This window comes from Oxyura jamaicensis, chromosome 2 (assembly GCF_011077185.1).
Source record: "Oxyura jamaicensis isolate SHBP4307 breed ruddy duck chromosome 2, BPBGC_Ojam_1.0, whole genome shotgun sequence".
NCBI lineage: Eukaryota > Metazoa > Chordata > Aves > Anseriformes > Anatidae > Oxyura > Oxyura jamaicensis.
Genome location: NC_048894.1, coordinates 94,720,430 through 94,742,288, shown reverse-complemented (window position 1 = coordinate 94,742,288; position 21,859 = coordinate 94,720,430). Strand labels below are relative to the sequence as shown.

Genomic DNA, 21,859 nt, shown 5'->3' with positions numbered 1-21,859 from the left:
AAGCCATTCCTCCTTGTTCTGTCCTTATACTCCCTCACAAAGACTCCCTCCCCAGCTTTCCTACAGGCCCCCTTTAGGTACTGGAGGGCTGCTACAAGGTCTCCTTGGAGCCTTCTCTTCTCAGGGCTGAACAAACCCAACTCCCTCAGCCTGTCTTCATAAGAGAGGTGCTCCAGCCCCTTGATTGTATTTGTGGCCCATGATTTCCAGTGTCCAAAATGTGAAATGCTGGGAAAAGGATACTTCACCAAAACATCTGAAACGGTTCTGAGAAGGGAAATCAGAAAAAAAAAAAAAAAAGGGATAAAAGGATAAAAGGATAATAACCACAGGAATATAATTTCAGACATTCAGTTTAGGTCTTTCCTAGCACACATGGCATTAATTTATATGCACAAGAAATCCAGTTAATCTGGTCCACTGCTAGCACTTTGTATTTGTATACCACTTGTGGATCCAGTAGTCTGGTAGACTCCAACCTCTGCGCCCCTTGCATCCATTTCTTCTTCAATTGATGTAATTTATTTCTATTGGCATAAAATGCGACTTTACAGAATTAAACCTTTCAATACTTGCTAATCCTTTGTATCTATTTGTGTACCCATTTTGGTCATCTGATGGTGTGTAGGCAGCCACAGTGATACTGAACCAAAAGGATCTATGGTTCCCCCCCGTTTTGACAGAGCAAAATTTGAAATGCTTTATGAGCAGATAGGTCTTACTTTTGCTATGTTTAGTTAGGTAAAAGGAAGTTTATAAACTTGGTATTACGTAGCCAGCTTCATCTGTAAGAAAATAGACTTGTATCTCAAAGTGAGAGCAAGAGGACCTAGGCCTGGAGGATGTGTCAGAAGATTAGCTGAGAAAATCATGCTGTGCGTATGTCCTTGGACGTGTAACCGACTAAGCTCAGTATGCATGCCTAAACTGAAACAATAAGACAAAAAAGAACGAGATGGCTTGAGCATGCGCAAGAACTGGGTTCAACCGGCGAACACAGTGAGGACTGTCGCTGACCACCAGAAGACCCCCAAAGACCACCAGTAGAAACAAATGCACATGCCCCAGGGGCATTTGCATATTTAATGAGTTATGGGAAATAATATGAATATGACAATTATTAATTGGAAATCTAATGAGTACGTGTATTTTGATTGCATATAACCTTTGCAGTTGAGCAACTTGGTATGCACGCTAGGTGGAGCGATCTCCTGTGTGTCTGGCACTGCAGTTAAATAATGCCTTCTTTATAATACTCTGAAATGAGTCTTGGAGAGTTTCTTTCACCAACTTTTACGGAATCAACAGCTCCTGGCTGTGCTGTTAGGCGAGTAGCCAGGCTGTTATTTAAAACAAACGAATGAACACACAGAAACAAACCCAGGAAAGTTTTAACCTTTCACGACTTTGCAGTAACCCGCGGGCACTTAATGAAAAGCGTAATAAGGACTACAAGAAACAGCAACAGCTTTTATTTTCAAGCGGTGCCCGGCGGAGGGGAGGTGCGAGCGGAGGGCGCCACCACAACATGGCGGCCCCCTGGCGGCGCGGGGTCGTTGCTATGGGAACTGCGTGCGGCCGCGCACGTGGCCGGCGGGGCAAGATGGCGGCGCCCGTGTCGCTCTGCCATGTCGCCTGCTGCGCCAACCGGGCGGGCGGCGGGGCCGTCTCCTGGGGGCGGCGGGGGCTGCTCGCCTTCGGCAGCTGCCGAGACGTCGTCCTCTACCAGCCGGCGGTGAGCGGCCGGGGTTGGCGGGGGGGGAGGCGGCGTAGGGTCGGTCGGTCGGTCGGGGGTAAGAAAAACACCGACGGCGACACCGGCGACATGGCGAGCTGAGGCTCGGTGCTTTCTTCCCCCCGCAGGCGAGGCGGACGGTCGCCGCCCTCCGCGGGCACGGCGGCAGGGTGAACTGCGTGCGCTGGGTCCGCCGGCGGGACGGAGGTGAGTGGCCCTGGGTCTGCGGGAGCGGCTGCTTGGAGCTTGCTGTTGCCACTGCTCTTGAGGCGTCTTGTATGATGCCACTCGTGTTGCTCACGCTTTATTTTAATGGAAACTTTGCTTACAGTTCACGGGTGTGGTGCCGTGCAAGGCCTAACCAAGGTCACCGGTACGTGTTGTTGGCTTCTGTTGCAAAGGGCTCACAAAACTAATGCGGATGTGTTTTTCTAGCAACTGAAACGGAGCTGGTTTCTGGTGGATCTGATAAACAGCTCATCCTTTGGGAATGGAGTGGGAAGGGAGTGTGGAATGATCAGGTAAGTAGAAATGGCATCCTTTTAAAACTTTTCCACTTCTTGTTTCTTATCGAAAACTATCTGTGAAGTGAAAGTACTTATTTTCTCTGTATTTCCTATTCATGCCTTCATTGTTCTCTGACTGCTGAATCCAATGTGTATCTCCTTCAGATTGTTGTCATGCCATGTTTTAATCTAAAATGTCTTTTATTCTTGTGTAGTTTATCTTTTAAAATCAGACTTCATTAAGAAATTAGCTAACCAGTCATCATCTGATTTGTCTACCATGTCTAAAAGATCCTGTTCTGAGTCTTCTGCTTTCTGGTCTCATGTAACACTTTTCTTTAAATGACCTTGAAATCTGGATATTATGAAGTTCATTTTTAGTACACATTTCCTTAGTTCTTCCTCATTTCTTTATATTCATTTGTAGTGGTTTCTGGTCAATCTGTATAACAGTATAGTGTTTATATATAGGCCGTCTACAAGGATGGAATACAAGTTGGAGTAGGTGTTTAAAAGTACATGTGCAAGAATTGAGTTTTGTCAGAAAAAATGAGACAAGTGACTTACCTAATTTATAAGTCGTACTGTAGAAATCAATAAAAGGGAAAGGTGTGGTATGGCATAAAAGTCTTCAGTATAAACTGAATTTTAGAAAAAAAAAGATGCTTTATATAATTTGTTAACTAGTTTTTAAAATACTGATTATTAGGCATTAGCTTGTGAATGGCTGTGTAGGTTTTATAGGTTATCTGAAACTAGTGTAGTCTGTGAGTTTTAAAATGCGCAAGAGTAGAAATGTACTAGGGGAAAGTGCACATACCATAATCATCAGGCTTTTTTGATGAAGGAATGTTCTTTGAAACAAATAGTTGCTGATCCTGATCTGTTTTAACTCTTTGCATACTTACTTAAAATTATCTACGGATTTCATTATTAACCTTTTCCACTAACATGGTACACAGCCTAATACTAATTGAAGCAGTCTGGTTTGCTGAGCGCATTGGGTAGACGTACCCAACGGGGTGATGTGTGCTCCCTGGCACCACAGCCCCAGAAACAAGCTGGGGGCCAGCTGGGAGACCCAGCCTGGGATTTTGGTTGTGTCTCTGCTTTCACCAGGGCCCATAGGCTGCATGTTACAGGTTGCTTTGCTTGGATGTTTTTTTTGAGCGAACCCTTATCCCCGCTAATATTTATTGGGTTCTGTCTCACTGTAAACATATCTGTATCAAAGCTGTTAGATATAAACCAAGTCAGGTAAATCCAGTGCAGAGGAGGATATACTGGAGAAATGTAGACTAAAGCCTGTCAGATTTATTTTTATTTATGTTGATTTCTACAAACATAAAGCAGCTCTGCTAGACTTTGAAGGAGTCAGAAAGATTCATGCTGTATTCCCCCATACCCGCAACGCTACACATCAGGTTTTGACAGCAAGGATTGAGCCCAGAGCCTCAGGTTAAGGCTAAATTATTTGAGCAAGAGAAACAATCCACAGACTGTGGAAAACAGCTTAAAGTCACCCATATCTGAAATACATAAAGCTTGAGCCAGAGCTTCCTGAAGCCAGTGGCATCCTTCGCTGCTTTGGCTGCCAGGAGATGGCCGGTTCCGATCCCTGAGCTCTGGGGGATCCATGGAAAAGGGCTGATGCAGCCACAAATGTGTTAAGAGCCAAGCTCTCCATTACATCCCAAGTAAGGAAACTGTCCCTGTCCTCCCTCCTTCCCCTGTGTCAGCACATGGGACAGGAGATGGATGTTCCCACAACACCCATTACCAGTCTTTTTTCGTGTGCACAAATATTTCCATTTCAATGGAAGACTGCTGGAGTTGTCCATTGTCCATCAGTCTGGTGGTGGGGATTTATTGGCAACATATGGAACTGTTTCTGTCCTAGCAGCTTGAAGCAAAGCAATCAGGAGTGGTTTTTTCTCAGTCAGGTCTAAGTGGGTATGTAGCTGAGTGAACTGTGGCATCTCCTGGTAGCCTGGGTGCTTTTCTGGCCCTGTAGGAGCTATCTGCAGCTGGTGCTGCTCTGGTTGTTTTGTCCAGATCCAGCACTGCAAACATTTTGCATGCTGGAGCAGGAATAAAGACACTTCCTCAGCAAACATAATCCTGCATTATTTGCAGTGCCTCTGACTTAAAGTCTCCCCTTCTTAGTCTCTACTTCCTCCTCCACATCTTGAGAATTATCCAGGGGAGGAGGTGGCTCCTGGCTCCTCTGCAGCTTCCTGGTGGCTGCCTGGGACCCTCCTGAGCACTGGGAGCACACACAGGACACCACTGGTCACTAGCTGGCACCCTTGTCACCTCTTCCTCGAATCCTGTGGCTAATGCTTTCTTAATTTGCTCATCTATAACATCCATCCACTTAACATCCATCCCCTGATTTATGGTTTAATTGTGCAAGTTTCCCCGATAATGCTATTTGCTGACATGAGGCTTAGCATAAAATATTGATTTCTTGCTTGCTGGTAATTGTGGTAATGATGCTTTGTAGTCATAGGACAGTGGCTGTGCCTTTGGGCAGGAGTAGGAGCACTGCACGTCTTTGCAACCTGAGTGAACACAAGCAGGTAGCGTTCCTGCTGTCACTGGAGATGGGGACACTGGGGCAGGGGACAGCTAAAGCTAATGCTGTGTACTGTGGATACTGATTATTTGGGAAGAGGTCTCGAGTCCCTAGACATCTAGAGCCTCTGAGCAACCCCAGGTTCAGATGAAAGAAAGCTGGAGATGGGCTCTGTCAGGGAATGTAGCGATGGAACAAGGAATAACGGCCTTGAACAAATGGAGGGGAGATTTAGATTAGATGTGATGTGAGGAAGAAATTCTTCACTCAGAGCACAAAGTGCATGTGAGCGTTATGGCTGAAGATGCACCTTGCTTCTGTTCTTTTCCCTAAATGATAGAATGAAATTACATAAAAAACAGTGTTAAAAATAAACCCAGGGCACAGGATGGGAGGTGGAGGGCAGCCCTTGTGGCTTAGGGGCAGCCTTTCTCTCTGGCAAGCCAAATGGCCCGGGGGAGCCAGCCCCACAAAAGGGTCTCTCAGTCCCCCCAACTTCTACATGAGGGCATCTTCCAGGCCGCTCCCAACACAGCCGCCTTTGGCCATGCATGGCCACTCCATCACACAAAGGCTTGCTGAGGTCACAGTGGCCACCAATGCCCTGCCTTTGCTGCGGGCCCTATAAAACAGGCCCCTGCTGCTGGCCCACCGCTCGCTCAGCGACTAGCTCCTCTGACAGCCAGCGTAAGCAGCAGCAAGATGACTAGAAGCAGAAAGGCGAGAAGTGGCCCTCCTTGTTGTGCGAGGACAGCCATGCAGTCCATGAAAGCACCAAGAAGGAAGGCACCTGAGCGGAAAGAGAGGTGTTGTGGGTGGAGGGATAGTGCCAGCAGCACAAGAGACACCAGTCCTCGAGGGACCTCTGGCGCCCAGCCCACAGACACATTTAAGCGGTACCACTGGTACCGCAACGACGCGGGGAACAGGCTGCCCCCTCAAACACCCAGTGACAGGGGGCCTGGGCCTTCCCATAGGCCCAATGGTGGCGAGGGGCAAAGTCAGGAGCATCACGCAGACAGCCGTGAGGAGCAGAGGCATGCCAATAGTCTGTAACGGAGCGTGAGACCCAGGCATGGATGTAAAACAGACGGCAGCCTCGAACCCATGCGTGAAAATCAAGCTGACAGTGGCATGGGACCTGGGGGTGGAACTGGACTAACCCCTGGTTCGGCACCCTGGCCCGAAAACATTCCAGATGGAAGGTATCCTGTTTGGGCAGTCCCGGGCAAAGACTGGCTTATCTTTCTGCCAAGGACTGTGGAGCCCATGGAGATGGATCCACCAGAAGATGTGGAGGAACAAATGGAAGTGGATCCACCTCCACCAGAACAGACCTGGGACTACTGCAGCATGTCATTGCTCTCTTCCATCCAAGAGCACCAGCAACATCGCAGGAGTGCCCGTCCAGCTCCCTACTTGTTGCTCAGGCTCCATTCCAAGCATTAGCTTGGAGCCACCAAACACCACGGACATCCTGCAGACTCACCTGCAAGATGTCCTGGCAATAAATGACTCTTGCTGATTCTCAGGGGTTGTGTGAGTATTTTCTTCCATCCCCCAGCCCTTGTGCACGGAGCCTTGAGGAAGAGCACAGGAGAGGACCCAGCTTCCTTCGGGCTGCTGCACTGGGGTGACAGGAGGAGTCCCTGATGGCCACCATCCACCTTTACCATTTGTGAAAATAGACTGAGGGGTGAAAATAGTAGTGTGTAAGTGATCATAGGTGGCTAACTTTTTATACTAGAAGTGAGTTTCTATATCTGAGTAATCTGTAATGACCGACATGGAGAAGGCTGAGGTACTCAACAATTTCTTTGCCTCCGTCTGCACTGGTAGATGGGCTTCCCAAGTCTTTCATTTCCCTGAACCCATAGATGGAGTCTGGGGGAATCAAAGTCCCACCCACTGTAAGTGAAGAGCAGGTTCAACACCACCTGATGACATGAATCCCAGGGTCCTGAGGGAACTGGCAAGCCTCTCTCCATCAGAGTTGAAAAGTCCTGGCATTTGGGTGATGTCCCTGGTTGGAAAAATGGAAATGTCATGCCCCTACTCTTCAGCAATTAAAGAACTGACCAAAGAGCACTACTCTTCAACATTTAAAACAATTAGGAGACATTTCTGCTCAGAAGGAGCAGTCAGGCATCGGAACGGGTTGCCCAGGGAAGTGGTTGAGTCACTGTCCCTGGGGGTGTTCAGGGAAAGGGGGTGGACATGGTGCTTAGGAACGTGGTTTAGTGGGTGACGATGGCAGTAGGGGGATGGTTGGACCAGATGATCTTGAAGGTCTTTTCCAACCTTAATTTTTCTGTGATTCTATAGCAGTCTTTGAAAAAGGATGTGACTAAACGTGCATACTTTAATGACGCTTCTATACTAGCTTATATACTTAAACACGTAAAGTTCTGCATTGGACCAATTAAAAATGTCAGTGGGACTTATGAATTTTTGTCGTATTTTTTGAAAGATATATCAAGTACATTTTTGACAAAATCTGGATAAATGCTAGACATCTTTTAGTCAGAGAATTAAGATCTTCTTGTTTCATTGTTTATATTTATGACAGACTACAAAGTGAATCACCTGTATTCATTCACTGAGAAGCTTAAGTTTACATTTAGAGGTTTCAGGTTTTGTGTCAGTATTTTAAAGGACAAAGAAGTGTTCTTGCAAATCACAACATACTAAACAGAGCTGCTATAGTTGCTATTTATTCCATTGTGTTCTGCTTTATCTCCTTCACTAAGGTTCTCCAAACTTTGATGAGATGTTTCTTAGGGTTAGGGGGAAGAGAAGAAGAGAAAGGAAGGAAAACTACTCTTCCTAACCTCAGTACTATTTCCAGCTTTCCTCAAGGAATTTGTATAGTGTGCACAGGAACATTTAATTCTGTTCAGCTTTGATTCAGTCCTGTCAAATTAATGCTTGCTACTGCTGTACCCCTTCTCTGCACTTTCTGGAACGCGCTTTAGCTCAAGCGTAGTTTGACAGAAGCACCACTACCACAAACATGTAACTTGTTTTCAGTACTGTTTGTTTCCCCTTTCCTTAAAATGTCATTCAACTCCATTAACTTTTCTGAGAGATTTTTTAATTTTGTTAGTTTGTATGACTTTGTAAAACTTCCTGATGTTGTGTTCAGCTTGTGAAAAGCATTACTCTCGAAGGTCATACTGAAGCTGTTTGTGCAGTCGATGCTGTCTACCAGTCAGATGAACCTGATTTAGATCTGTTAATAGCTTCTGCAGCGTCTGACTCTACCGTGCGAATCTGGTCTCGGAATGGTTCAGAAGGTAAATTTTTTTTTTGAATGTAGCAACAACATACTGGCTTAATAAAAATGATATATTTAATAGCATTGGGTCAGATTTATTCCTCAGAATATTTTATCTTTATTTATTGTCAGTGATATGTTGGCTGAACTTACTACTTTATTTTTAACGTGTGTTCAGAATCTGCTTCTCTGAACCACTGTTTGTCCTTGTAACTGGGAAGAAACTAGTTCTGGGCCTGCTTGCGTGAAGTGTGGGATAATAGATCTTGACCTTCTGTTGAACTAGGCCCTTGTATGGATGCATCAGAGAATTGCTCTTTGAAATACATAAGAAATAATTAGGACAGATAATCTAGGTTTAAAGTGTTATTCTAGTAGTTGATAGTTGAGTTGTACTGACTACATCTGTCATGCTACTTTTTGCTACCTGGTGTACTTGAGGATTTCCCCTTGCTCTACTTAAGTGAGATTAATAGGCGGGAGTTGCCAGTCTTCACCCTTGTGTTCTAGAAGGCATTTCTCATGCTCCCATAAAAGTTGTCCTTTCCTTTCTATTTTTTTTTTTTTTTTTTTTTTAATTTTGCCTCTGTAGGAAGGTTGTTCAGCCATCTTGCTTGTTACTCTGATCCTGATGTGTCACCAGTTTAATTACTTCTAGGGTCTCAAGGGTGTTAGGAGGAGGTCTGGTTTTTGCTCCTATCTCTGTCTGCTCTTGTAGCGAGTCCAGTTTTAGCTTTTTGTGTAGTGAATGCTGTTGCCACAGGATGCAATTTGCAATATTCATTGCTTCACCAGAGTGAAACTGTAAAACTTTAATATCCAGTGGAGAATAGTGACTTATCTTCTAACTCAGCTAACTATGGATGGATTGCCATGACCCCTTAAAAGATAACACTATTATTGAGGGTTATTTTCTCTCTAAAAATCAATGGATTCTGACAAAATGTAGAAGTTTTTCAGCTCCTTAAAATAAAATTGAAGGGGGAATACTAACTACATAACATAGAAGATGACAATGTAACAGTAATATGATGAATGAGATCTACACATTCTGTTCTCATTTTCAGCTAAATGCATTGACATTCTGCAATTCGGAAATGGATTTGTTATGGATGTCTCCTTATCCTTCTTGCCTGGCAGCAATGGTAAGTAAAGCTGCATATCTTGAATATCAATGCAGGAAAAATAAAATCTAAGAAATCTATCTCCCAACTGTGTAACGGGATTTTCATTTAACCAACTCTAGACCCTTGTGTCATATATTTTGTTTTTTAGGGAATTAGCCTAAGCTGGTGCCTATATTTAAAGATTTAATCTGAACTTTTCTTAGGAATTAGAAAACTACTGGCTGATTGCAGCATTTTGAAAATGCTGCTCAAAATTCTTTAGTTGAACTATAAGACAGCACAAAAACGGGGTAACAGAGATAGAAGTGAATGGGATAGGCTGATAACTGATGGTTTCACTCATTCCTTGTGGTGCTGCACTTTATATTTTTTGTTGTTTGGGTTGAAGGGCAAGATAAATAAAAAGAATCTGTAGGGCTGCATCAGAAATTGCATGTTAATGAGCAGTGTTAAGCATGGGTCCAGTCTTAAACATGGAAAAAAAGGTGCTGAACAAGTTTAACCTGACTTTTCAGTATGCCTTACAGAGTTTTCTGCCAATGTAAATGTTCAGAACTGAATCTCGTTTTTTATTTTATTTGATTTTTTTCCCTGATAGTGAAGCTGCTTTCATGTCCTACCAGAGACATATTCTTCTGCTGGAAATCTGTAGAAGTCTTTTTTTAAAACTAGGTGTATCCTCTAGCACAATACAAGCCAAATACTTATGCTCTGTTAGGTTTGTGTTTTAAGTATCATTAGAGCCCCTCATTTGGATGGAGGAGTGAGTGAGTGATGGGCTCTGAAGAGGAAACATACTGAAGCTTCTTACAGTTTCTGGAGTTCCATCTACTTGCTACATGTGTTCCACACTGATGTGTTTTTAGATTCTATGCCTCCAAGGCAATTGCAGAAGCTTATTTTATTCTTTGGCTTGAGATAATTCTGGGAGATACGAAAGCTGTTTCAAGATGTGTTGTCCCATTTAGAAATACTTATATCTGCTTCCAGAGCACATCTGTTATCAAAAACAGTGTCTGCACTGGTGGCATTTAGAAATACTTATATCTGCTTCCAGAGCACATCTGTTATCGAAAACAGTGTCTGCACTGGTGGCATCTACACTTCAAACCTCTCTTATTTTTCTTGTAAATACACTAGTAGGTGTTTGCTGAGATGATGTTAAAAGGCTTAGGTTAAATCATATTAACTCCAGTGTGAATTTTCCTTAGAAGTGAAGTGTCTGTGGTACCAGTTTAAAGAGGATAAAATTAATACTGTGAAGTAATAGATTATTTCTTTACTTACTATACTAAATCTTGAAATGATGGAATAACAAACACTTTGCTTTACTGTGGAAAATCTATCAGAGCCAAAGCCTAGTTTAGCCTAAAGTTGCATTCAAAGCACGGCAATTATTACGGCCTCTTTCCCATCCTGACTTAAATTAGTTATCCAAATAGCACAATGTTCATAACCTGAAAAAGAGTACTTTACTTTTCTGAAGAGATGGCACTAGTTTCAAATCAAAAATTCTTAACTTACTTTCTATAAGGAAAATTAACAAAAAATTAAACAAAAAAAGTCTCTATATTTCTTTTGAATGTCAGGTTCAGTACAAAGGATTGCGTTGCTACGATTGTCCAGAAACAGTTTAAATTTAGAATTGTAAATATATATTTAGAAATATTTCCCCAGAAAAGAAGCTTTTAATAGAGCATAATCATATTCTGTACTTCACCTCCTCCCCCCAAAAGTCCATGCAATTGAACTGCTTCAGAGGATTGTTGTGTATGGTTATGTATGAAATTAAAATAGCTTAAAACATATTCAAAATCTAATTGCTGATCATTTAATCAAACATTAATATATAGTGGCAATTCAGAAGATTAATGAGCTTCAGGAAAAAATGATGTATGATAACTTTTGGAGTTGCTCTGAAATCTTTACAAAAGCTATGCTGACACCTGTATTAAGATTTAGGGAAACTTTCATGTTGAGGGCAACCTGCAGCTCTGAAGTCAGGAATTAAATACAGAATTAATTTTCTGAAAGTCATAGGCTACACTCCTGATCTAGAAGCATTTACAGGAAACTCTGATTTCACCAATCAAAGAAATTTAAAGCTCACATTGAAAATTGTTTCATATGTAATGGGTGCTTTAACTTTCAGAAGACACTGAAGTTCATGATGCCTAGTATTTTAACTGATTGTTGCTGAAATATATTTAAAAAAATGTTGGGAACCATTCGTCTCTTCAGAACTGAATTGTAACAGGTGAAAAGGAGAGCAAACTTGAAAAAGTATTGCAAATTGTCTTATCTCCACTACAGTTGGTCCTCAGTTTCCAACTTTTTTTTTTCTTTTTCTTTTGGAGGATTTCATTTCAATCAATGCAAATTACATTATTGCAGAGCATTTCTGCAAAAAATGTATAATAGTCCATTTTTTGCCAGTTATATACTTCTTGATAGAACTTTCTGAACGAGAATATTTGCATTTGTCTGACACAGCGACTAGGTCACAATTCTCTTCTTGTTTTTCTTACTCAAACTTTTATTGAATAAGTATGTAATCACTGTAATGGCCCATAAAATGTATTCCCCAGGAAAGCACGATACAGGCTCCAAGAACATGTATTGTGTTACGTGGAAAGAAAACTCACTGTTGCTGAATTTCTGTGACCTGAAACCAGGTCTTCTTTCAGAACAGTTCATTACCTCTAGTCCAATATTTTCAGCCCTGTGTAAGGCAAGGGCTCTGTAGCATTTGTGTGAACAGGGAGCTGTGTTTACTTACATGTCAAAATAACTTCTGAGTTTTGTGTTCCTGAAATACTAGTTTATTTTTAAAAATATAAGGTGTGTGTCTTAGAAAACAGTTTTTAAAAAGTGATATAATGCCTTCCTATGAATTTATGTTATTGTATTTGCTTTTATTTATGTAGTTTTTCATATCCTAGAACATCAGATTGTAACTTTAGTAATGGACTTTTTTTTCCATTTCAGTACCAATACTGGCTTGTGGTGGTGATGATTGCAAAATACATTTGTTTATACAGCAGAACAGTCAGGTAATCATAGCTTTCCTGTCTTGCTCGGAACGTTACACAGTTCTGCTTTTCTTTTCATATGTGCTACTGATTTTTTTTGAAGTTCTTCAATATCTGCTGTCTCTGTGATAACCATCACACAAAACTACCCCTGTTCAAAAAGTTCATTCATTTTCTTCATAATGGTGAAATGCTTGTTCAGAATGCTGAAGTGGATTCTGTTTGTAAAAGTGTTATTTTCCCTATTTTTCCCTACTTGAAGATACCCTGTGTTTCTGTCCCTACTGACATGAAATAACAACTATGGCCGCGTCTTTATTCAGTATCCATGCACTGAGTGTTTCACATGGAAATATTATTTTCAGTCTATAAATTGTTACAGAAAAACTGGTATGATTTTTATTTATTGAACTTTATTTTTGTTAAGTATGCCGTTTGTGCTGAATGCTTCTGAATGTCCAAACAAATACTTAAAATAGTATCTGACCTTCTATAGGCATACACATTTTTCATGTATTATTTGGAAGCTGGCAATCTTTAGTTTTTCATACAGTTAAATGTTCCTTTGGTGCACTACAAAGAAGTTCTGTTCTCTCTTGCAGCTATTCTTTTGTTAGACTCTAAAGAAGGTGTTGCAGGACTTGGCTGCCAAAACATAAGTCAATGTCTCCTATCAGTCCCTTTAAAAAACAAACAGGGATCACACCCTTCCCCTCAACAATGCACAAATGAGCTTACCAACCAAAAACCCTTACTGAACCAACATGTACAGGAACCAATTATTTTTCTCAGTTTTCTGAGATTTTGAAAAATAGGTGTTCCTTTTTGCTTCTTGAGACAAATGAATGTCTCTTATGGATTATTTTGCTTGTTCAGGCTGTCAAGTATATAATAAGACATTTTTTGTTGATTTAAAAAAAATGCTTCATCCTATTATCTCCTATGTCAGTGATATCTTGACCTCTAAGCAGGAAGGGAGGAATGGTTTCTCAGCTTTATTTTTTCCTATGAAGGAAAAAAGGAAGCTCATGAATTAAATCATTTTATTGACATTCTCTAAGAGCTAGCAGTGGCAGAATGCCTCTCATGATTCTTAGCGTGCAGTGGTGCTGAAGAAAGACTTCTATCTCTGCCAATGTGCAGCTGATTTTCCAGATTCAAAATCTGGAACTTGTTTACTTCTATGGTCCAGACCAAACTTTCAGTTTGCTTGGTTCTCCTATTTAGTCAGGTTCTCTCAGATCTGTTGACACCTTTTGTGGCTTCTGTAGCTCTACTTTTAGAGGTATTTGAAGAAATTAACGTTGTCCTGCTGCTTTTCAATAAAACATGATGTAGGAGATTGACTAGAACCTGAACTTTTGCCTTCTTCCCTCTCTGGTAAGGTTCCATAGCTCTGTCCTGTTAACTCTTGGAAATCTCTTCCTTTAGTTCATGATCAAAGATTGCAGGAATGCAAAGGTACAATGTGAGTTTGTGGGAAATAGTAATGAAATTCAGACAGTTTTGTTATACTTAGAGGAAGGATGAGGTATTTTCAGGTTTCTTTCACTAGCTGATTCAGGCTGCCTTTTGGGTAATCTCATGAATCTTACAATTGAAATATATTTATTCATAAAAATGGTTTTGAAATTCAGAGGGCAAACTTCACATCCTTAAAGATAATTTATTTGAAGATCCCTTAAAGCATTTAGTAGAGAGAAAAAATGTTTCTCTCTTTACTTTTCTGAGTTCTTGAAAGAAGGTATTGATTTATAAAAGCACTCAGGGAAAAATCTTCAAAAACCATTACGTCTTCCTGCTAGAGATATTATGGCCCTGTGAAGGGGAAGCAAAGCAAACCAGGCTGTCAAAATATAGCTTTAAAACAACATCTGTATGTTGAGCTTGGCTTATGTAAGAAGATTTTGCTGTGTATGTTTGAGTGTGTTTTCCCTGAAATAATTCAGTCTAGTTGAAAAGTGAAGTAAGAGAGTCAAGGTAATTTGGGCTTTTTTCTAATTCCATGACGGTTGTCAGCTATATGGAGGAGGGAGCTCACATTTAGTGCCTGGCAGAGAAAAGCAGTAAGACTTGGACTTCTGCTACCTATTGTCCTGTCACTGGACACCACTGAAAAGAGCCTGTCACCATCCTCTTTGCACCCTCCTTTCAGATACTTGTATATATTGATGAGATTCCTCTAAGTTTCCTTTTTGACTGAACAGATGTCTCAGACTTTCCTCGTGGGAGAGATGCTTCAGTCCCTTTGTCATTTTTGTGACCACTGGACTCTATCCAGTAGCTCCATGTCTCAGTTGTACTGAGGAGCCCAGAACTGGTCACAGTATTCTACATGTGGCCTTACCAGCACTGAGTAGAAGGGATGGATCACTTCCTTCAACCTGCTGGCTATACTTTTTGCCTAATACAGCCCAGAATGCCATTAGCCTTCTTAGCAGCAAGGGCAAACCGCTGAATCACGTTCAACTTGGCACCCACCAGGGCTTCCAGCTCCTTTCAGCATGTGCTGGTACCTGGAGTTGTTCCTCCTCAGGTGCAGGACTTGGCAGTTCTACCTTGTTGAACTTCATGAGGTACATATCAGCCCAGTAACAGTTACAGACCACTCCAGTCTGTAAAGTGGTAGTATTACATACGTTACAGGTGAAAACATACTACTAATGAAATTTCTCAAAAGAGACTGTGTTTGTGTTCCTGTGTTCGTACACAGGTTTCCATATGCAGATACAGTTCAGGTAACACTGCAGATACAGTGCAGATAACACCCTTTGAAACTTAGTAATAAACTTAAGAAACATAGGGAATATTTCTAGCCCTCTAAGTAGTAATTCTTAACAGTATCATATTAAAAATTAACGATGGAAATAAATTAAGGCACATCTAGCCTTTTATGCTTGATTTTTACCTATATTCATTTACCTGTATTCATTACCTGTGTTCATTAGTTGCATCCACTTTGTCTAATACAAATTATGTACTGTGTTATTTTTTAATTCTGTTATACTGTGTGTACCACCGTCAGCATGATTAACTTAAAAAGCTAAAATAAAATAAATTCAGCTCCTTAAAATCTTGTGCTTTCCTGCTCATATGTGGGAAGTGCCATAGTGTAACACGTTTACACAACGGTGACAAAACCAGAAAGGCCTATTTAGAACCTATCATTACATTGCAATCTTTTGTAACAGGTTATTTTTCCAATTTCAAATAATAAAAGCTGTAAATATAAAAGACCTCAAAATCCAAAGCTAATTGACCGTATGTGCATGGTAACTAAGTATATTTCTATGATCTAACAGGAAATTCTGTTCAGTTTCAGAAAACATTAATCCTCCCTGGCCATGAAGATTGGATAAGAGGCATTGAATGGGCAGTGTGTGGTCAGTATGAAAGATAAATAAAGTGGAATACCGGTTTAATAACATTACTGATATTTTACCACTCCAGCAGATGTTTTTGATGCACTGTAGCTCTTGTGAATGAGTATTTATTTATTTTTTTCTGAAATGGTGATATAAATATTAAAAATCAAGGTAGAACTTTGACCTGTTAAAAACAAGAATTCTTGAACCTATACTGCAACCATGTTTCAGTTCTCAAAATTACCAATCTTACTACAGTAAGATTGATACAGAACATACTTGTGTTTGCATTCCTCATTTTATTTTGCTTGCTTCAAGTGTGTTTACATAACTGCTGCCTAATGCAAACAAATAGGAATTTTAGCAACTTGTCTTTCTCAGTATAGCAGTGTCTATATCTGAATGAGAAATAGTTTGCTGCTTCTTCAAAGGGGTAAAAATAGAGTGAAAGTATTCTTCTTCTTCCTCCCATGTTTTTTCTTTTTTGTAAGAATAGGAGATTAAGAAGAGAACCTATTCAGACATTAACTAATCAAATATTTATTGCAATGGCAAAAATAAAATAGAAAGCATTAGAGGTTGTTACAGTCCTGAAGAAAGAAATGTATTAAAGAAGTTCTTATTAGTATTAGGTTACTCATTGTGGATGTTGAAACTGGGAGAGTGAAGGCCATAGCAGGGAAGCTCATGTATAGTATTGCCACAAGACATTTCCCTATCTAGGCAGAGAAATGTCCATAGTCAGTATGTTCTAAACAAGTGTAGAGTTTGAAATGGTAGAATAAGTTGATGTTGAAATAAAATAGCAGTATTTATGGTATGTGTAAAATGGGGAAAATGAGAATAATGCTGGTTCAGAAAGACAGAAGTTTTGTCATGGCATTGGTTGCAATGAAAATACGGCTCTTTAATTATTATCATGCTTTTAACCAAATAGATGAAGACCTATTCTTAGCAAGCTGTGCTCAGGATTGTTTGATAAGAATTTGGAAAGTGTGTATGAAGTCGAAGGAATCTTCAGAAACTGAAGATTATTCCATAAGACTGAAAGAAAATGTTTTTACTGTTAAAGGTAGGTATCAGCTGTAAAATTCTCATGTATAGATTCTTGCGTATCTGATAGTGGTTTCAGGGGGAGCTATCAAGCTGGTTAACATTTAATTTGTTTTGTTTCTTGTATTAAAAGAATCAGAAACCAGTTTGCATTATTTTGTTCAGCTGTTAGAAAAAGTGGACTTTAAAGCAGCGGCTGTATGAAGTTAACAATGTATTACAAAAATGGTAAAGCAGTGAGAGAGCTTAATATCAACCTGTACTGTTATGCATATTCCAAATGCAGTACGTAGCCAGGAGATATATTTGTCTGTGGGAGGTATGCTGTTAGGCAGCTCTCCTCCAGTTTAATAACATACTTCTTACTTCCTTTTAAATTCAATGCATTAAGAGGTACCACTGTTACTTAAACCTTTGGAGAGGATTGGAGACAACAGGTAAGTATGTGCAGACTTACTTTGTGGTCATTTAACATACTATTTGAGCACTGTAATGTCAGAGGGTTGCAGTTTTGACATAATGGGGTAAATTACTAGACAACTTAGATAATATAATGATGTTTGTATGATGCATGTAACAAGTGCTCATGATACTTTCTCCAAATTCTAATGGATCGTTGTTTTTACAGTCGTTTGGAGATATAGATATGTCTGAGAATATGGGCAGAGATGATGTCAGAGAGTTTACTTCAAAATTCCTTGAGACCTCTTCAGGAGTTCTATGATACCACTTTGAGGCAATAGGTGACCTGTTAGTGTCAACATGGTATGCAGGGCTTGCAGCAAAGTACGTTTTCAAGGACTTGTTCAATGTCAATAGGCTATTGAAATACTGATAGATGATGAAAGTAGTTGCTTTTATCACTGAAGGTATCAGAAATGGTCTGTTTCTTTTCTTGGCTTTTAGAAAGAAATGTGCTTTTCTCTGATTTCTGCTAGATACTGGTACAACATACGCAGTTACTTTGGAGTCTGTGTTGGCTGGTCATGAAAACTGGGTGTATGCAGTCCACTGGCAACCTTCCTTTTCCAAAGGTAAATGGGTACTAAACACCATAGCAGTTATATTAAACATTGTACGCATGACTAAAGTCATGTGTCTTTTCATTGCGTTTGCATGTTCACTTGTCAGCGTGGACTACGAAAATGTTTAAATTCTGAAAATAATGTTTTATAGGTAAATGGATATTTTGGCTGAACATGCCAGTAGCACATCTGCTGTTCATGCTGCACAGGCTCAGTCTGTTGCAAGATGCAGTATTCCACTTGCCTCATTGTAATTGATTTATTAGAGGATAAAAAAATTCAATTTGTAACTGAATTAATAGCTGTAATATTTTCTCTTGATATATGTATTTGAAATGTATGTTTTTTGGAAGGTCAGTATTAGCTCAAGAGCACTCCTTTCTTTTTCTTGGACTACAAAGGAACAAATAGCAACATTTGGAAGATTAATCTCCAGTCTTCCATGCATTAATTTAACATACCAGGAATTCCTTGAGTATCAGTTTTCTCTAGCTAGCATGTAGCTTTAAGGCATTAACACTGACTCTTGTTGAAAAATTGTTATTTAGTTACTTTAATTTTATATCTTGATCTAGTTGTTATTTTTCTTTTTAAATCCTTAAATTCTGACAGCCTTGTTTGCAGTACTGATTTGCTAGTGCATGTCTGCCTGGTGTGTAAGGGATTGAGATTCTTGACTTGATATGCTTGCATCATCAAAAGGTCCTTGTGTATTGTTATTGGCAAAGCTGCCTTTTGTTTTTTCTTCCTGAGATGTCTTAGTTGGTGATGGCAGGTGACTTTACCAGTACAAAGTACAGCTTTGACAGTACGTATACAGCACTTGAACAGTAGAGTGCAATTAGGATGGTAACATAGCTGTAGTGAAAGACATGGCATTTGCTTTAGAAATGCTGGCTTAGTCCGTTCTCCCCACCACACCCTTTTTTTTTCCTTCTTTTTTTTTGGTGGGAGGAAACAGGGGTACACCAGTACAAGACAATACAAGATTTCTACCTCTTAAGTCAAGGTTTAGGCAAAATATAGGCATGCAAATCTTACATTGCAATCCAAAAACCTTTGTCATGTTAGAGGTGAAGCTTTCCAGGTATCTTACACCATCTTTTACATACATACAGCTGCTTGCGTTCTGGTCCTACACAACCTTGCATTCCCCAGAATAGGTTTTCTTGTTCAATAGAGGCAGGCTGAGTGGAGAGACAGATTCAGGGCATTGCTTACGACTTCTCAGTGCAGCAGCTAGGAGATCTGGTGCTGACAATAGGTACTGCCTCAGGAGATGCCCACCGATGTCTCTGTTCTGAAGGGCTCCTCAACAGTTATCCTATGTGTTTCCCCAATGCATGGTGAACCATCTAGCTCCCTGGGAAGTTTCACTGAGTTCTGGGAGCTGTCCTTACTGCTGTATTTACTGCAGGGTGCTATAGTCAACTGAAATCCATTAGTGAATCTAACACTGAATTTGAAAAAAACAGTGAGTATTGGCATAGAGATTATTTTGTTTTAAACTGGAAATCTCCTGGTAAGAACTTAGGTGAAGAAAAGAACTGACTTCTATGTGGTCTCTCTGTGAAGCTCTAGCTTTTCTTCTGAATAGAATTTTTTCCAACATCTGTTTGGAGTGAATAAACAGTAGAATATGGTTGTTCGCATGTATGTATTTTACACTTCATTTGTAAGATTACGGTTTTAAAAAGTTCAGTACCTCCTAATGAAGGCCTAGTAAGTAAGCAAGGCCTATAAAGTGTGGCATTAAAGTGTGGCATTGCACGTCCCCACTGCTGAACTGATTTCTTAGCATGTTTGCATTTCAGTATGAGCAAATTCTTTTAGCGAGCATTCTCACGTTGTAGGGTAATCTTTTTCCTTGTACTGTAGGTGGCAGCATACAGCAACCAATGAGGTTATTGTCTGCTTCAATGGACAAAACTGTGATCCTCTGGGAACCTGATAAGGAATCTGGAGTTTGGCTAGAACAGGCAAGTGCCAGTCTTCCTTACAATATATGCTGTATTAAAAGTGGCTTTTCAGCATTATACGTATAGAGGAGGAAACACAAACTCTATAAAATGTTGGGAGAGAAAGGCATTTTTCTTTTAGGGAGAGAAAAACTTTTTTCTTGCAGAATACTCATTCTGACACTGTGTTGCAAGTAAAACTATGTTTATCAAAAATGATTTGATGCAGTATAATTTTTATTGCTTGCTTATTACAATACTGGGGAGATTCTGACAACAGTTTCTGCTCAACTGTCATTCACAGAATAACAAGTCAGGTGCTATATAGTAACACACACTGTGTACTCAGACAGAAGAGGAAGAAACCACCCTGAAATATTTATAGTTAATCCTTGTGGGAACATGCATTGAAGCAGTTTCTCCAGAGCAGCTGACACAGAATTCACAAGCCTTGTTTTATTCACAGTAACTTGTTCATGGGTTGTGACATGAGGTTTTTCTTCCATTTGAGCTGGATGCTCATATTTCACTGTATTATTTTGAATGCTGTTCTAATGTGGATCACCTTAAATAAACAAGTAGTACAAACAGATTGATTTAATGCTTTGGTAGATGTCTTTGGAAAAGCAGATTAACTAAAAACATATAGCAGTATTTCAGCTGAATTTGCTTGTGTTGGGTTATGCCAACCATTGGTTATGACTTCTGGTCACAAATAAAGTTTTAATACTCTCTCGAGGGAAAGAAGAGAATTAGAGTAGTGGATGTAATTTTTCCCAGTTCCATTGAAAAGTCCTTGTGCCTTTCTACTTGAAGTATGAGTTAGTTCATAATAGAGTGATCATACAGAGAATCTATTTGTTGTTTGTGTTTGTGCCTAAATTTACAAGCTTCTAAAAAGCAGTTGTGCTGTAAAGCTTGTGAGTCGTTACTTTCTTTTTAGATTCCATTTGCATTGATTAGATCTCAGACTGAGCAAGATCCCCCTCCCGAGATGTTTATGAAGGGAGACTGTGTGCAGCAGTGGCATGCAGCTTTAATTCCCTTGATACTTTAGTGCTCAGCTTTGCTGTTACACAAAATACATGTGAAGAATATTGTATAATGTAAACTCTTGCCTATAACTAAATCTTCATCTCAAGAGATTAAGGTGAGTTTATATGAACTGATGGCTATTTTCATGGATATCTCACTTGTTCATTAATTCAGGTGCGGGTAGGTGAAGTAGGGGGCAATACCCTTGGATTTTTTGACTGCCAGTTTAGTCCAGATGGTTCAATGATCATTGCTCATGCTTTTCATGGAGCATTTCACCTTTGGAAACAGTCTTCGGTTAATAAGGTACATTATTATTTATTATTGTTAGTGCTTAAAAAATTACATTTGTCATTTCAGTTGACTTGTATTGTTAACAGAAAATATCAAATGTAACAGTGCAGCTTAAAATTAATAATAGAAATGTCCATCCTCTGAATACATCATTCTGCAGGAGCCTCACTCCTGCATAGAAGGGAGGTTGGAATTACCCAGATTCTAAATCTTATGCCTTCTTGCAACAACCACGAAGTTGGTGGAGTAAACTGAGCACATCTGTAGTTTTGCTTTGCTCAGAAATAGCATCTAAACCAGTAACGCTAATTTATTCTAAACTGGAGCAGGGAATCGGCATTTGTGTCCTTGTAGGCACTCTGAGTTCTATTAGAAGTATTTGCTGTTTTCATATGTTCTGTTTATTTCTTTCCCAATGAGCTTTTTGTTACTTATTTAGGTTAGAATATGCTAATCAGTCAACTGAAAACTTTTTGCTTCTTTGGCTTCTTTAATTTTTATAGAAAGAATGGACTCCAGATGTTGTGATTTCAGGACATTTTAACAGTGTAGAGGATGTAAAGTGGGATCCAGAAGGAGAATTTATCATCAGTGTTGGATCTGATCAAACTACTAGACTATTTGCTCCATGGAAAAAGAAACATGAGACAGAGGTATGGTCTTCAAAGACTTTGTGGGGTTGTTATAGAGGTTTTTCCTGTCCTGAGTTTGGAACAAGTATAACTCTTACCTCAAATTTCCCTAAGCCATGATCTCTTCAAAACTGCTTGTGTAAATGTTTGGTTTGGTCATTCAGTATGTGTTTTCACTTTAAAAATACTAGTGGCAAGTTTTAGTTTCACATGATTTGACTGCTGTTTAATCTTGAGTTCAC

At 39.9% G+C, this 21,859-nt stretch overlaps 1 protein-coding gene across 1 annotated transcript in view; it reads left to right on the top strand.

Moving 5' to 3' along the window:
• The first annotated feature begins 1,564 nt into the window (after positions 1–1,564).
• ELP2 (elongator acetyltransferase complex subunit 2) overlaps positions 1,565–21,859 on the top strand; it is a 38,044-nt gene continuing 17,749 nt past the window's right edge. Inside the window, exons 1-12 of the mRNA XM_035318435.1 lie at positions 1,565–1,735; positions 1,864–1,942; positions 2,171–2,256; positions 7,965–8,115; positions 9,164–9,241; positions 12,212–12,276; positions 15,572–15,638; positions 16,558–16,692; positions 17,612–17,707; positions 19,577–19,677; positions 20,866–20,997; positions 21,489–21,638. Coding sequence (XP_035174326.1) covers positions 1,604–1,735; positions 1,864–1,942; positions 2,171–2,256; positions 7,965–8,115; positions 9,164–9,241; positions 12,212–12,276; positions 15,572–15,638; positions 16,558–16,692; positions 17,612–17,707; positions 19,577–19,677; positions 20,866–20,997; positions 21,489–21,638 — 1,272 coding nt within the window. The 5' untranslated portion in view covers positions 1,565–1,603. The remainder of the gene's footprint in view (positions 1,736–1,863; positions 1,943–2,170; positions 2,257–7,964; positions 8,116–9,163; positions 9,242–12,211; positions 12,277–15,571; positions 15,639–16,557; positions 16,693–17,611; positions 17,708–19,576; positions 19,678–20,865; positions 20,998–21,488; positions 21,639–21,859) is intronic.